This window comes from Rattus rattus, chromosome 3 (assembly GCF_011064425.1).
Source record: "Rattus rattus isolate New Zealand chromosome 3, Rrattus_CSIRO_v1, whole genome shotgun sequence".
Taxonomy (NCBI): domain Eukaryota; kingdom Metazoa; phylum Chordata; class Mammalia; order Rodentia; family Muridae; genus Rattus; species Rattus rattus.
The window spans coordinates 66,199,001-66,213,101 of NC_046156.1; the positions used below are offsets into that span (position 1 = coordinate 66,199,001).

Below are 14,101 nucleotides of genomic sequence, written 5' to 3' on the forward strand. Positions count from 1 at the left end.
CAAAGCTCTGTTAAAAAAAAAAAAAAAAAGAGGAAAATGCAGTGAGGGCAAAGTTAGAACCTTGTGAAAGGTTAGTTCCACTCAAGCTAAACTGGCCAAGGTGGCAGATGAAGGGCCAGAATAGGAAAGAGCTAAGCCCCATGTGTAACTCTTTCCACAATGATATGAGAGAGGTCAAAAGCTGGATTTATACTCCAAAGGTACAGCAGCTATGTCCCCTGTGAGTCACAAACAGTACAGATCACCTTCTGTATTGACAGACAACTGGTGCTAGCATCTCCAAGGATGCCAAAATCCACAGGTGCAGCAGAAGTCTCCCATACAGTTGTATACAACTGAGGCACATCCTTCTATATGCTCTGAGTCGTTGCTAGATTGCTTATAACACTGAATGCAATGCAACTACGGTATAAGTGGCTGTCACACTGCATTGTTAAGGAAATAGCAATTCTGTGCGTTCAGTACAGGTGCAGCTGTGCTTCCCAGATACTTCTGAATCCCTAGACATAGAATGCAGAGGAAGAGATGGTTGAGTCTATTCATGTCTTATCCTTATAAGCTCGCAAAAACCTTTGAGGTAAATGGGACAAGAGTCTTTTTGTTTGAATATCAAAGTGAAGCAATTTTTGAAGAGTGGCCAGATCTATTGTTTTCTGGACGTTAACTGTTCCCACCTTTTTTGTTAAAATCAGTTCTCAGCTCACTTTAGAGTAAGTCGCTTAAAGCAAGGATCTCTGCACGGCCACCTCCCTCTCCTAATCCAAGGCTGGGCTGCAGTCCTACAGCTAGAATCAGGGGTAACACTCGAACTTCTTCTCGCAAGGAACTTCTTCCTCGGCTCCTGGGAGGAGGCCAATAGCTCAGGGATGGCATCCTGTACTCTCTGGCAAGATGCTCTCAGTCATTCTCCAGAGAGCTCCCTGCCTAGCGGCAGGGCTCCCCCACATCCACTCTAGGAATAAGGTTTAGGAAGTAACAACACAGTGCGGTCAAGCTGCCTTCTACAGTTAGCTCAAATTTAGAGTTTGAAGGTCAGCGTCACCTCCGAGAACTAATCTGGTACTGAAACCAAAGACCAATCAATTTAGTTCTGCTGTATGATTTAAAAGTCGTTTACGTTGTTTGGAAAACTCGATATTGACTGACTTTTCTCACGTTTACTATAAGGACATCTATCGATCCTCCTGTTCTCATATTCAATGACTGTATTAAAAATATATATATCTGTGTCCATACCGACCTCTCCCCTCCCCCAAAGAAACACGAAACTACTGCTAGGACCCTGGCTCCTAACCCTCGAGGCTTGTCCAGAGCAGGTGCAGGCTACACCGACTCTGCGGCCCAGAAGGAAGTACCATGACCGGTCGAGTGTCGCTGCCTTTCTTCTACTTCAGCCCTTGGAAGTGCAGCCTTAGCAGGTCAGTAGGACATACCTGAGCAGATCACGCCCACATCTTCCTTGTGCGTGCAATCATGGTATCCCCACAGCCTGTGCCGGCAGAGCTCAAGAGACTCTTCCTTCCCTGAGCAACTGACGTCATCCAGCCAGATGTGGCCTGTCCCAGGCCCGAAGCTTTTGCGGGCTTTTGGGGATGGAAAGAGGGACTTCCCACAGCCCAGTTGCTTGCAGACCACTTGGTCCTCCTTTTCTCCCCAGCTGTCATCACAGACAGAGCCCCAGGAACCCTTGTGCAGCACCTCCAACCTCCCAGAGCAGGTGGTGTCTCCTCCTACCAGCCTCAGCTCAAAGGGATCTGCAGGTTGCAGGAGGAAGGCGGTGACATAAGAGGTGAAAGGAAAAGAGGAAAAAAGAAAAGATTATGGATGTGATCACCAAAACTCTGCCAGCACATTTGAAATTCTCCATGTGTTTTGGTGACAGCTGCTCCTTCCCTAAGACTTCATCCATTTCCAAACCCCGTGGCTAGGTCTGTTTTCCTAGGGAGAATACTTTCATTTTATTATGATACACACACACACACACACACACACACACACACACACACACACACATTATTTGTAAATATATGTTATTTATAGATATATAATGAATTTCTAGTGGTTATTAAAGGCTGAAGAACTCAGAAGTTATACCCTATTTATAGCATTCTGTATCATAGTTCACAGCATGATTGCAAAATATACAATTTTTAAGTGTTTACCCTCTGCAAAGGGAGTTATTCTTAAGAGATTTGGCAATCAATACAAATGTATAAAATTGCAATGGCCTTCCAGTGCATGAGTAGTTCTTTGTAGGTATTGTTTGCATGGGTTTCCATTTAACCGCACTTATGAATAAACCGAATTTCTAGATGCAATGTCATTATCGTCCATTACCTTCACATTCCACCCACGTGTCCTCGCCATGGGTACAATTGCTCTCCAAAGGACTGAAAGAGCAGTCCTGAAGGTTTGCTTCTCGTCCAGAACATGACATCTTGCTCATCCAGATGGGTCCTTTGCCCTGGGTGTTCTTGTTGCAGCATCTGTGGGCCAGCAGTGCCCGCCCACAGCCCAGCTGCCTGCACACCACCTTTGAAGCCTGTAAGTTCCAGCCTGCTTTGCACACAGTGCTCCACTGGCCCTGGTAGAACACCTCCAGTCGACCCTGGCAGCGCCCGACGCCCTCTACTAGCCGCACATTCTCTGGATTGTCTGGGTCTGGAAAGAAAGGGAGAGGCAATGTCTGTTCCATGTCAGAACACGGTGTTTTCGGAAAAGGGAGTCTGATTACACATGGCTCAGTTCTTGGCCTTCATTATGAAGCTGTTAGAGTTATAGCACCACATGGTACATGGTGGTTAAGAGAATGACGTGATGGTTTCCCAGTCCCTACACGAATCATACTCACTTCTGTAGCATTTTAGTTTTTCTTTTGTTTTCTTTTTGTTTTGTTTTTCGTTTGTTTGAGACAGGGCTCTTCTGTGTCCTGGCTGTCTTGGAACTCATTCTGTAGACCAGCCTGGCCTTGAACTCACAGAGATTTGCCTGCCTTTACTTCCCAAGTGCTGGGACTAACAGCATGTGCTCCACTGCCCAGGGCATTTTAGTTTTCAAATTATTTCCGTATTCAACTTCTAATTGCTCCTCACAAGAGACAGATAAAAGCACTACAAATTAATACAAAATACATATTATATGTAATCTATATAATATAGATTATATTAATCTATGTATATTATATATGTGTAATTATATTATGTAACATATAGATTAATGTTGAAAAAGCACCAAACATTAATAAACACACATATTAGCTGAAATGTCAAAATATTTTTTGGCTCTATGTTGGCATAAATCAAGTATCCCTTACTAATGTTCCCAAACCTTGACTTTTCTAAAAAATAGGAGAATTTAACATTGGGGGAGCTCATCTTTTCTCTAATGGTAAATCCTGCAGGGACACAAAAAGAAGGGGATGGAGGCGGCCTTGCAATTAGATCACAGTCTTTAGAGACAGCACATGCATAATGTTAATTCATAGAGAGCTAATGATGCAGAACAGTGAAGAAACACTGTGTCCGTGTGTCTGTCTCTTTGTGCGACTGCATCGATTCCATATTTATATGCCTGTTCCATCTACCTGTGAGGTTGCTTTGACTTCCCACAAGTATCTCTCCCCAATTAAGCTGATAGGCAACTAAAGAACTAAAATGTTCACAAAAAACACTTATTAAACCTCATGGGCTCTCCTATAACTCCACAGACATTGAACAAGTGTCCAGTGGCTGACAGATCTGCACAGATTTATTTGCATGTCCATGAATAAGGGAAATTGGATCTCATATCTGCCTGGAAAGGAAGGAAGAAGCCATATGGATAATAATCACAGCCATTATTATATCCAAGTCTTGTAATCAAGAACGTGTAGCATGTAGAGAATGGTGTTGCCGTCATTCATCTTAGCGCCGTGTGAACATTCACAGCAGGAATCAAAGACTAGCAAAATGGCTGCCTGGGGCATAGGATACTAGAAGATGGTCCTTGAGCCTCCCATACTTACTCTCACACTGTACCCCAGCATCTTCTGCATGCGGGCAATCAAAAACATCGTAGTTTAGCGTACATTGAGCCAGCATGTCTTCCGCCCCACTGCATTCAACCCCTTGAATAAGAACGCTTTGCCCTTCTGATGCTGGTGGATGATATAATGCACCACTCGGGGTTTTTTTCGCTGCTCCACAATTCAGCTCCCGGCACACCACAGACACATCAGTCAAGTCCCAGCCGTCATCGCACACAGTCCCCCACTGGCCGTTGTGTTCCACCTCCACTCGCCCTTCACAGCGGTGGGCGCCTCCCACTAGCCGCACTCTGGTTGGAGACTCTGAAAAGGGATGAGATATTAGCTGGAGGCCTCAGAGAAGTAGAAGGGTGTGTGGGGCTATATGCAGTCAGTTTGGGGCCTTTATGTCTTTGACAAACAGCATGGGGAGCTGGAATCAGAATAGGAGATGTAAAGAAACTTCTGGATATGCTTATATTCGTAATTGTACACTACCAAGAGTGCCATTTCAAGGCACCTAGACACTGATATCCTTTTCAGATTGATGGTTGAGATGAAGAAGCTGGCTGAAGACTTGGCAGAGATTTTAGACCCTCTAGTGGTCAGAATGAGAGGACCAATAAATGTCTGCCCACAATTTCATAGACAAGGAAAACTCTCATAGAAGTGATGGCTCGCTATGAGTCCCAGTCCAGGTCTGTGTAAGGATGCTATTCTTACAAATTTTTGCCCATGAGTTTCTCTTGTGGTAGCCATACTGAGGTGGTAGTGATATGTGATTTGAGGCTAATGTATTAAATCTCTTCTCATCTTTCCCTTTCCCTTTTAATTCCTTTTCCACTTCTTCCTCTTCATTCTCCTCTTCTTCCTCTGCCTCCTCTTCATCCTCCTCCTCCTAGTCCTCCTTGTTCTCATTCTCCTCCTTTCCCTCCTCTTTCTCCTCCTCCTCTCTTTCCCTCTTGTTTCCTACAACATTGTCCCTCTCCAAAAACCTAGCTCAAAAGAGATCTAGTAGGAGAACAGCTAGAGCTTCAAAGGATTAAAACCCCGATGGTTAAAGGTTTAAGCAGAATTTGGATTTAAAGACAGAAGAGAGGAAGGCATGGGGTAGGTTAACCAAAACCAAAGATAAATGAAGAACCATTACGGAAGCCTACTACTGTGTAGGCTAATTAAAAATACAACTTTTTAGAAAGAAGGATAAATTTAAACACAGGTACCCTGTATGGGTAAGTAATGATTCCCCTTGGAAGACATGCAAATCCCAGTGTCCAGTCTGAGTTACCTCCTTGTGAGTCACTGGCTAGAAAGTTTCCAGGGGCTCCTGAACAACACAGGCGATGGCCATTGCTCTTGGCTGCTCACCATAAGTGAGATCATATCACACTTGCTGAAGTCACATTCAGACTGTAGTTGCAGGATACAGAGGAACTAAGCTGGAACTGACCTGACAGGTTCTTCCCTGCTAGCTTTCATTGTGTCAAAGGCACAATGTAGGCTCCAGGAGGGAGAAAAGCTATGGGTGGTGTACTAGTGGTGAACCTTGCCTACTACAAGCTGACTTGCCAGGCAAAATATGCCAATTGGTTCTGGGGATAATCAACTGCTTCCCACTTGAATTTGAGGCCTGCTCCAAGAGGGAATTCTTCCCTGGTCCTGTAAGCCTTATCAAAAGTCCATGACTAGGGAGACCATAGGCCACAGGGAGGGAGAGCACCTTATTACTATTGCCTTACTAAGTGGACATGCTGTCAAACAGCCTTCCAAATAGTTGTGTTTGCACACATTCATTGGTGTTTCCTTCAAGTTCAGGCAGAGAACCTTCTCTCTGCAGTAGGCACCAGCCATAACTGGAGATCACTGGATAAGATAGCTATATCTGCACCTCAGGGAACATGGTGGAAGGAGAGGGAAGGTTAAGAGCTAGAGTTGTGCTGTGGAATGCTGTCTTCTGAGCACCACGAAGCTGTTTCACTAACTGCAGTTATGGTCAGTAGATCTACACAGGATCGGCTGACAGCCGAAAGGGCAGCACTAAGTGAACCCAGTTGTTGTTGTTAATGTTTTGAATTTTGTTCCTCTGCTTGTTTTGCTTTTGTTTTAAGAAGACATGAAAGAGTGAGTGGGACACATTGAAGGTACCTGGGGAAGTGGCAGGGAGATTTTGAGAATGGACATTATTAAGATATATAGTTTTGCACATGGAATTGTCAAAAATAAATGAAGGATGCTTTATTTAAAAGTAAAACGACTTAAGAAAGTCCCCAGTGTTGAACATGTGAATGTCAAGTTTATAAATCATACATAAATCATGAGCCGTATTAGCAATAATCTTTAGGTCACTGGATCTAAGATTCTAGTCTAGGCTGGCATTATTTTGCAGAGCAGGAAAAAGCTGCTATTGGGCTCACTAGGATTGTAAAATTCTTGTTTTAATGAATTTTTATTTTTTTATGAGGTAGAATAGCAGAGTAGTTTTGAGAAAAGCTGATGTAACCAAAGAGTGCAGCGAGGTAAGTGAAGACTTGGTCTGGAAATATCTGACTTTAGGAAGTTCAAGCTCGGGAGGAAACACAGAGGCACCTGCCTTCCTAGCGGTGCCCTTACTCGGTTTTATTAGCGGAAAGCTTGAAAGTAGGGTGTGTGTGTGTGTGTGTGTGTGTGTGTGTGTGTGTGTGTGTGTGTGTGTGTGTGTGTGTTCATGCGTGTGAGGGGAGACCAAAGAGAGCAGGCAGTGCCTGTATTGGCAACAACCATGGAGGGCTAAGAAAAACGATGCAGTGAGCTCAGCATCTGGCCGAGCACCTGATCCGTCAAGCTGCTCCTGTGTGGCAGAGAATCGCCCTGTCAGCATCCCGATACAGTAAGTGGCAGAAGATCTCACCGTCAAATGTGTGGCACTATCTCTGGTCAAGCCCCTACCATCCAACTAAACAGAGCATGGAGAGAGAGTGTCAAAGAAACTGAAACCAGTCTGTGGTTCATCCTCTCCACCTTTCCCTCTGCCCCTCTTCCCGGTCTCTGCTCTCGCTCTCACCACTGTACAGGCTCCGTGAAGAGGCAGCCAGTGGGGGACGGGGTAGGGGCTGAACCCCAGGCTTCCCTTTGCATTCAAGCCACATGATGGACAGAAGCATTTCTACTTCAAGGCTACCTAAAGAGCTGAGAAAAAAAAAACATGGCTGGGGGAACCTGGAAAGACAAAATGAATCTCTTCTCTGAGCAGGTCCACAAAGGGGCCTGATGCAGGGACCTATCCTGTTTGGATGTTGGATGAACTTCTAGGGCCACAGAAAATCATTAGCAGGAAAAACACCCTGAATACATCCAGATACTGAAGGTGAAAATCCATCCACACAAGGCTGGTGGGCTGGTGTAGACTCTAGAAAGGAAGTGCCTGGATTGAACCTTTATACAGCCAAGGAAGCTACAGACTTTCGTCAGTTCTAAGCCTAGAGTCTAAGTCCTAAGACTCTTGAGAGCTCAACAAATGGGCAAACAAAACAAATACAGACAAAAAACTCCTTACCTGAGAAACACAGTCCAACAAAAATGGTCAAGAGGGCTGAGAAAAGAAAAAAGAAGAAAGGTCATAGGTCATAAAGTCCTTGTTCAAATTACCATGTGTCCTTGCCAAACTTCTGAAGGGAAAGTGAGAGATACATAGCCTCAAGGGCATTCCTGTCATGGCCATCTTCTCCTAGCACTCCTGGTCCTCAAAGGACACCATGGGAAACACAGAGGCCAAGTCTAGCAAACTAACTAAGTTAGTTGTTCATTACACGTTACTGCCGCTCCACTCCAGGCATGGGTCTAGGTTGTATCTACCACTCTCATTCATGCCGACCAACTGTAGCTGCCTACAGAGGGAGAGTGGTGATGTAGCACACAGAAAAGAGCACCAGAGCCCACAGAACAGTCAGTTGTGGGCAAGGCAGAGAGGCATGATCTGTCATGGTCATTGGCACTGCATTTAGATGGGAGTAGGAAAATCCTGTTGTATAGAGCCTACCGTGAGGATTTTTGATGTTGTAGGCTGCATGCACAGTTACAACTGCTCAGCCCTGCCCCTGAGATACGAGAGGAGCCAAGTGTACGTGGACCAATGAGCATTGCCAGATTCCCCGAAACCTTTCTTATTGACATCATTTTAAATTGCAGTTAATTTTTAGGCATTTGTGAAGTGATAGTTTGATTTTGATTTCCCTCCACCATTTAACAGTATAAAAGTTAGTCACCGCTTGTAAACTGTGGTTCATTGACAATTTAGATCAACAGTCCAGGAGCAACAATTTAGTTCAAAATTCTAGCATATTCCAATCTGGCATATTGGAATGTGGGAACATTTTCCCCCTACACAATCTGTATAATTGTACAGTCTGTCACCTTCTTCACACTGTGAAGCCCTCAGTTGCCCCAGAAGCCAAGGATTTTTAATTGTGTAATTTGCCTGCCACATATGCTATAGGATTTCCCCAATAGAGCAAATATCTTTGGACCAGTCTAGAATTTTTCAAACAGCTTCAAATAGCTCAGTGACTAATCCTGAAATACTTCTTTTTATAAATAGCTTTCAGGAGCCTCTTGGCCTTCACAGTGAGGCCACTCAGACTGAGGCTTGTATATTACAACTTTCTAAAACTCGGTTTTACTTTGTATATGCATTGCATAACCTCCCACACAGGACTGAGAAGCATTAGAAGGAAAGGGAGTGCGACAGGCTGGCACACAGGAGCGGAAATGATCGTCAGCAATGGCTTGGAGCCTCTCAACATTGTTTACTGGAGGGATGAGTGCAGTTGGCACAGATCTGAAGGACTTTCTGAAGGAGATGAGACTTCAGGTGAGTCCTTGAAGGCTCAGCTGTAATCCACAAGAGGCAAAGCTAGTTGTTGGTTTCTACCTGGATGCAGAGATGTTTAGGATATGTCAAGGCCCTTCATGGGTCATACATGTCTGAAGCTGAGAGAAGTGTGGGCTTTGGTTATCCTCTAGGTAATTAAGATACTAAAAATGGATGTGAAATATTAGGGTAGCAGATCAGTAGACACCATTAGGTGTCACATACTAATTTCATTATTAAAAGACTTCCAGACAGGCATGAACTTGTAATCCTAGTATTAGATAGGCAGAGTAGGGAAATTCTCCAGTGCTCACTGACCAACCAACCTAGACCAACTCAGGCCTATTGGACAGTCTCAATATAAGGTTAACCAGCAACCCAAGTCTTTCCTCTGTGGTACACAAACACAGACAGAGTACAAAATCCTTTTTAAAACTTCTGGGGTTTTAACATCATCTTTACTTCAGAGAGCAAAATTTCAGTGAAGTATGGTAACTTACAAATTCAGTTAAGAGCCATGACTAAAGTACATGTTCCTTTGCAATCCAAAACTGCAGCTTGTCCAATATCTAGATTGACTTAGGAAAATTAGAGAACCCTGTGAATATTTTTTTAGAAGACACTAGACTAATAATAGACTAATGAGAGATTGTTATTTCGCAACTCTTTTCTTTATTCCCTTATTTTTTAATAAAGTCTTTTAATAAGATGAGAAAAGGAGGGTGTCAGAGTCTTATTACAAGAAAGACAATACTCTCAAGGGGTGAGAGCTGCCCCAGGAGATTCCCCTGACAGACGCCCTTTCTCTCCTTGCTCTACCTCACTGCTACCCAACATCCAGTCATTGTCTTTTTACATTGTACATTGTACATGTGTATCAAAGGAAATGCATTAAAATTTGTGCAAATATAAAGAAATAGACAAAAATCTGGCAGTCAAAGCAAACTTCAAATATGGATTTAGGGGCTTTCTAAGGTTTGGAACAAGTTACCATCTATGGGAAGCTGTTTTTGAAAGATACCTGAATCAGAATCGGAGAATATCCTTCTGGTATAGTCTCCAGAAAGCTCTGGACCCTTGCCTCCTCTGTGACAGGATTAGTCACGGAAGCAGAAACACTCACCCAGTATCAAGTTGAACAATAGAGCCATGGCCCTGGCAGCTGAAGATGGTGTGTTGAGACAGGCTGAAGGCCTCGGGCAGCAGTATTCAGTTTGAGTGCTAGGATAAGGAAGAGAGATGTCCTGTGTGCAGCAGAAGCTTTATCAAATGACCGAAAGCCAATGGCCCAGGGGGTGGGACTGATAGAGCAGATATGCTGAGTTCAGCATGTCTAGAGGAAGGGAGGTGACTGAGTGGCCAAGATCCTGAAAAAAGTGGGTGGAGGGAGGCTGTTATTGTCATGACTTCGTTGTACTGAAAGCCTAGCTCAACCTGTCTCTGCTTTATCCTCTTCTCTGTGTGAGGAAACAGCCTTCCTAAGGGAAGGTAGCTACCCCAGTAGTAGAAGCCTAGACCATATTTAGCCTCCAATGATAGCATGGGAGGCAAGTAAGTCAATGACTTGACTTCCGAATGTAAGCTACGATTGTGGCATCTCTCTCTGTTGTTAGGGATGGCTTTCCTACCTTCAACCAGCTTCCTGGGTGCTGAGCAGAAGGCCTAACACATAGGCTGCTCTTCTGGGGTTTGCTGGTTGTACCCATCTTAGGAACTTGGATGGCCACAAGTCCCTGTGGTGATAGACAGACATTCTTTGCTGAACTCAGATGTCCTTCCAGTCTAAATTATGATGAAAACAAATGGAGCCACATATTCGTCAGGATCCCCGTCCCTCTGTTGTCCTTCATTATTAAGCACACCTGCCCCTCAAGAGCTAATTTAGTGGGACACCAAGCTTCAAACACCAACACAACCCTCACTCTCTCTAGCAAAGTAAAGTTTCCCCAGTGGTGGCATAGCTTAGATCACTTAACATGAGACTTGGTTCACCTTGGGGTTTATTTTTAGTCCTGTATTTCTTTGTTTACTAATTTTAAATATAATGAAAGAAGATGATATTGTCCGTCAGTTCAGAATGGGAAGCTGACACATAATTCAGGGTTTCCTTTGGATGGGAAGATTATTAAGAAGAGAAGAGTTTGAGGCCACGAGGGGGCCTTGAGATGGAAGGGAGAACATTTGAAACTATCATATGGAGGACTAAACATGATGGGACCTTATAGGGAAGATTTCCCTTTAAAACTTGGAGAGACGTTCCATTATGAGTTATTGGGGGTGGGGGGGAGGACACTGACAGAGCATGGTTGGAGGAAGCCAAAGGAGACTTCAGCATACCTCTCTGAGAAAAATCCCTGTGAGGAGTCTTGGGCTCATTCCAAGAACAAAGGAAAGGTCTAACATTTTATAGCCTCTTAGGAGCAACGGGAAGCCCTACATCACACTGGTTTGTTTGTCACAGCATATGTGACAAGGGGTACAGAAAGCTATCAAGTCACAGAATACACTGTTTCTTAACCCTGTCTCAGAAAGAGCTGCAAGTTACATGATACAGGCTTTGGGATCTGCTCTCAAGGTGGAGGCCCATGTTCTAACAATCATTTTCTTCAAAAACAGTTTTCAGCAGCTGTGAGTGTCAGACAATGGGCTGAGTGGAGAGTGACCCGGGGAACGAGGGCCAACTTGAAACAGCAAAAGAATAAATCATAAAATCTGTTGTAAAAAAGGGGAGTGGAAGAATTTGGGGGACACAATATAGGAAATGACAACACTTGATCAAGGGCTAAGAACTGAGTGTAGTGGAGCTTGGCAGGGGACAAGCAAACCTAAGCACAATTGTCTGTTTATGGAACAGCGGATAGGTGACTGAGAGGGCAAGATGGTAGGAGTCGGTGCTCTAGGGCCACAGGTTAGAGTGTAACTAAAATGCTCTGCGTTCTCCCCCATCCTCCCAGACCCTGACACAAATAACAGAATTTATCCTTGAAAAATAAAAGTCTTTATTGCAACCTATGGGCAAAAAGCATCCTGGAGAACACAGACTTCTGATTCAGGAATATATTTCACATATGAAATTGAGTGGGGGAAAAAAAGACAAAATATTTTCCCAATAAAGTATCTCATTAACTCAGTCAAGAACATCAAGAAGATAAAGAAAGGAAAACAAGCTTGTCAGTCACCAGGGACATTATTTCATAAGACAGAAGCAGCTACTGATGGTATGGTGTATCTGTTGTGAACTCTGTCCTCAAGCAGAAAGGCGCATTAGCATCCTAATTAGTGTAGCCAGAATTACCCACAAGAAGCCCTAGACAAGCTCTGCCTGTCCTAAGAGGGGATGAGAGTGAGCAGATCGTTAGAGCCTCACCTGAGACCACAGCCAGGATTTACTCCTGTGTCCCCACCCCAGTGAATACAATTCTTCCCCAGCTGGAAATGTCTCAGCAGGTTGTAGGTTTTATCAGAGGTGGAACATTCTCTGAAAGGGGAGACGCCATCCACAGAGCTGTTGAGTGCTGTTGAGATGTGGACACCATGCCGGAGTATGAATTTGCAGTGATAAAGCTATTTCGGGGTCACCCATGCTCCTATGGGCAAACCAAATCAGCTTGTTGTTTCAAGGGGTGGGATTTGGGTTAGATTTGGCTGGGATTTGGGTGGGATTGTTACTTTGATTTGGGGGCTGGTGCCCTAAATGGTGTACGTAGGCATTAGTTCTCGACACTCCAGGAGAAATTCCCACAATAACATTTCAGAGATTGTGTTCTGGTTTCAGCCTGGAGGAATCGGAAGGGAAGAAGACCATTACTGGGTCATGGAGACCAGCATGGAATGCTGTAGCCCAGGCTGGAATGCTAGCATTCCAGAGGCTGAAACAGGATTACAACTGTAAGTCCAGTCTAGGCTATGTAGTGAGACTCTGTCTCAGAGAGAGATAGGAATAAATAGATAGATAGATAGATAGATAGATAGATAGATAGATAGATGGATGGATGGATGGATGGATGGATGGATGGATGGATGGATGGATGGATGGATGGATGGATGGATAGATAGATAGATAGATAGATAGATAGATAGATAGATAGATAGATAGATACAGAGAGACAGACAGTCAAAGAGAGATAGACAGACAGAGACAGCGAGAATGTGAGCAAGCACACTGGATCACTGACTTAGTCCAAAGAGAATGTGAACAGAAAGTAGAAGTGTGTTTGGGGTGGAGGTCAAATGGGTAAGGTGTTTATCCTAAGTCTGGAAGGCTGCATTGGACTGGGAGCTTGTAGAAAGTCATAAAGGTCTGAATTTATTTTATTTTAAATGTTTATTTTTTGAAATGAGTCTGAGTGTTTGCCAGCATTTGTGTGTATGTATGCCATCTGTGTATCTGGTGACCCAGGAGGCGAAAAAGGACACTGGATTTTCTGGAACTAAAGTCACAGGTGGTTGTGAGCCTTCTTGGGGGTGCTTGGAACTGAACCTGGGTCCTCTGCAAGAGAAGCAATTTCCTTAGCTGCGGAGCTAAGGAAATCAATCTTCTGGTTTGTTCTATTTTTAATTTTTGTTTTTAGACAGTGTCTCGCTCTACAGCCAGGCTAGCTTGGAGCTCACAGTGTAACCAAGGCCGGCAATAAACTCATGATGATTCTCCTGATTCAGCTGGAATTACAGACAGACATCATTACATTTGGCCAGAGAAACTTTTTTTTAACTTCTGAGAAAAAAAAACGACCAAAGAGAAAATAGGCTGTCTGTGTGTGCGTGAGGTGAGTTATCTACGACGTTCTTGTCCACACCACAATCAAGTGGCCTACAAGTAAGCTCCATTATTTGCTTTTTTTCTTATCATTTGAGAATTTCATATGTGCCTATAATGTGTTTTAATCAAATCTCTCCAAATTTCCTCCCTTCCTGTTCCCCCAACCACTTCACCTCCAAAATTCCTGTGATGGTTCCTAAGCCCACTGAATGCACTTACTCTGTATATGCATGGGTGATGACCACCCATTGCAACCTGGGTAGACTCTGGGTCAGGACACGTTCCTAAGTAAACTGATTCTCTCTCCTCCAGGAGACTTGAATCACAATAGCTCCTCAACTAAGGTTAGGACTTCACGAGCCTCTCCTCTATCCACAGTGAGATTTTGGCTGGTTTGATGTTGTACAAGTCTTGCTTTTGCTGCCACTGATGCTGTGAGTTTGTGAATGCAACAGCCCTGTCATGTCCAGCAAGCATCATTTCACAGCAGAAT

At 44.0% G+C, this 14,101-nt stretch overlaps 1 protein-coding gene across 1 annotated transcript in view; it reads right to left on the minus strand.

The window, feature by feature from the left end:
- Window positions 1-10,056, minus strand: part of LOC116895431 (Fc receptor-like protein 1) — a 33,062-nt gene extending 23,006 nt beyond the window's left edge. Inside the window, exons 1-5 of the mRNA XM_032896713.1 lie at window positions 9,973-10,056; window positions 7,536-7,571; window positions 4,004-4,327; window positions 2,338-2,661; window positions 1,434-1,754 (exon numbers count right to left, since the gene is read on the minus strand). Coding sequence (XP_032752604.1) covers window positions 1,434-1,754; window positions 2,338-2,661; window positions 4,004-4,327; window positions 7,536-7,571; window positions 9,973-10,000 — 1,033 coding nt within the window. The 5' untranslated portion in view covers window positions 10,001-10,056. The remainder of the gene's footprint in view (window positions 1-1,433; window positions 1,755-2,337; window positions 2,662-4,003; window positions 4,328-7,535; window positions 7,572-9,972) is intronic.
- Window positions 10,057-14,101: the final 4,045 nt, after the last annotated feature.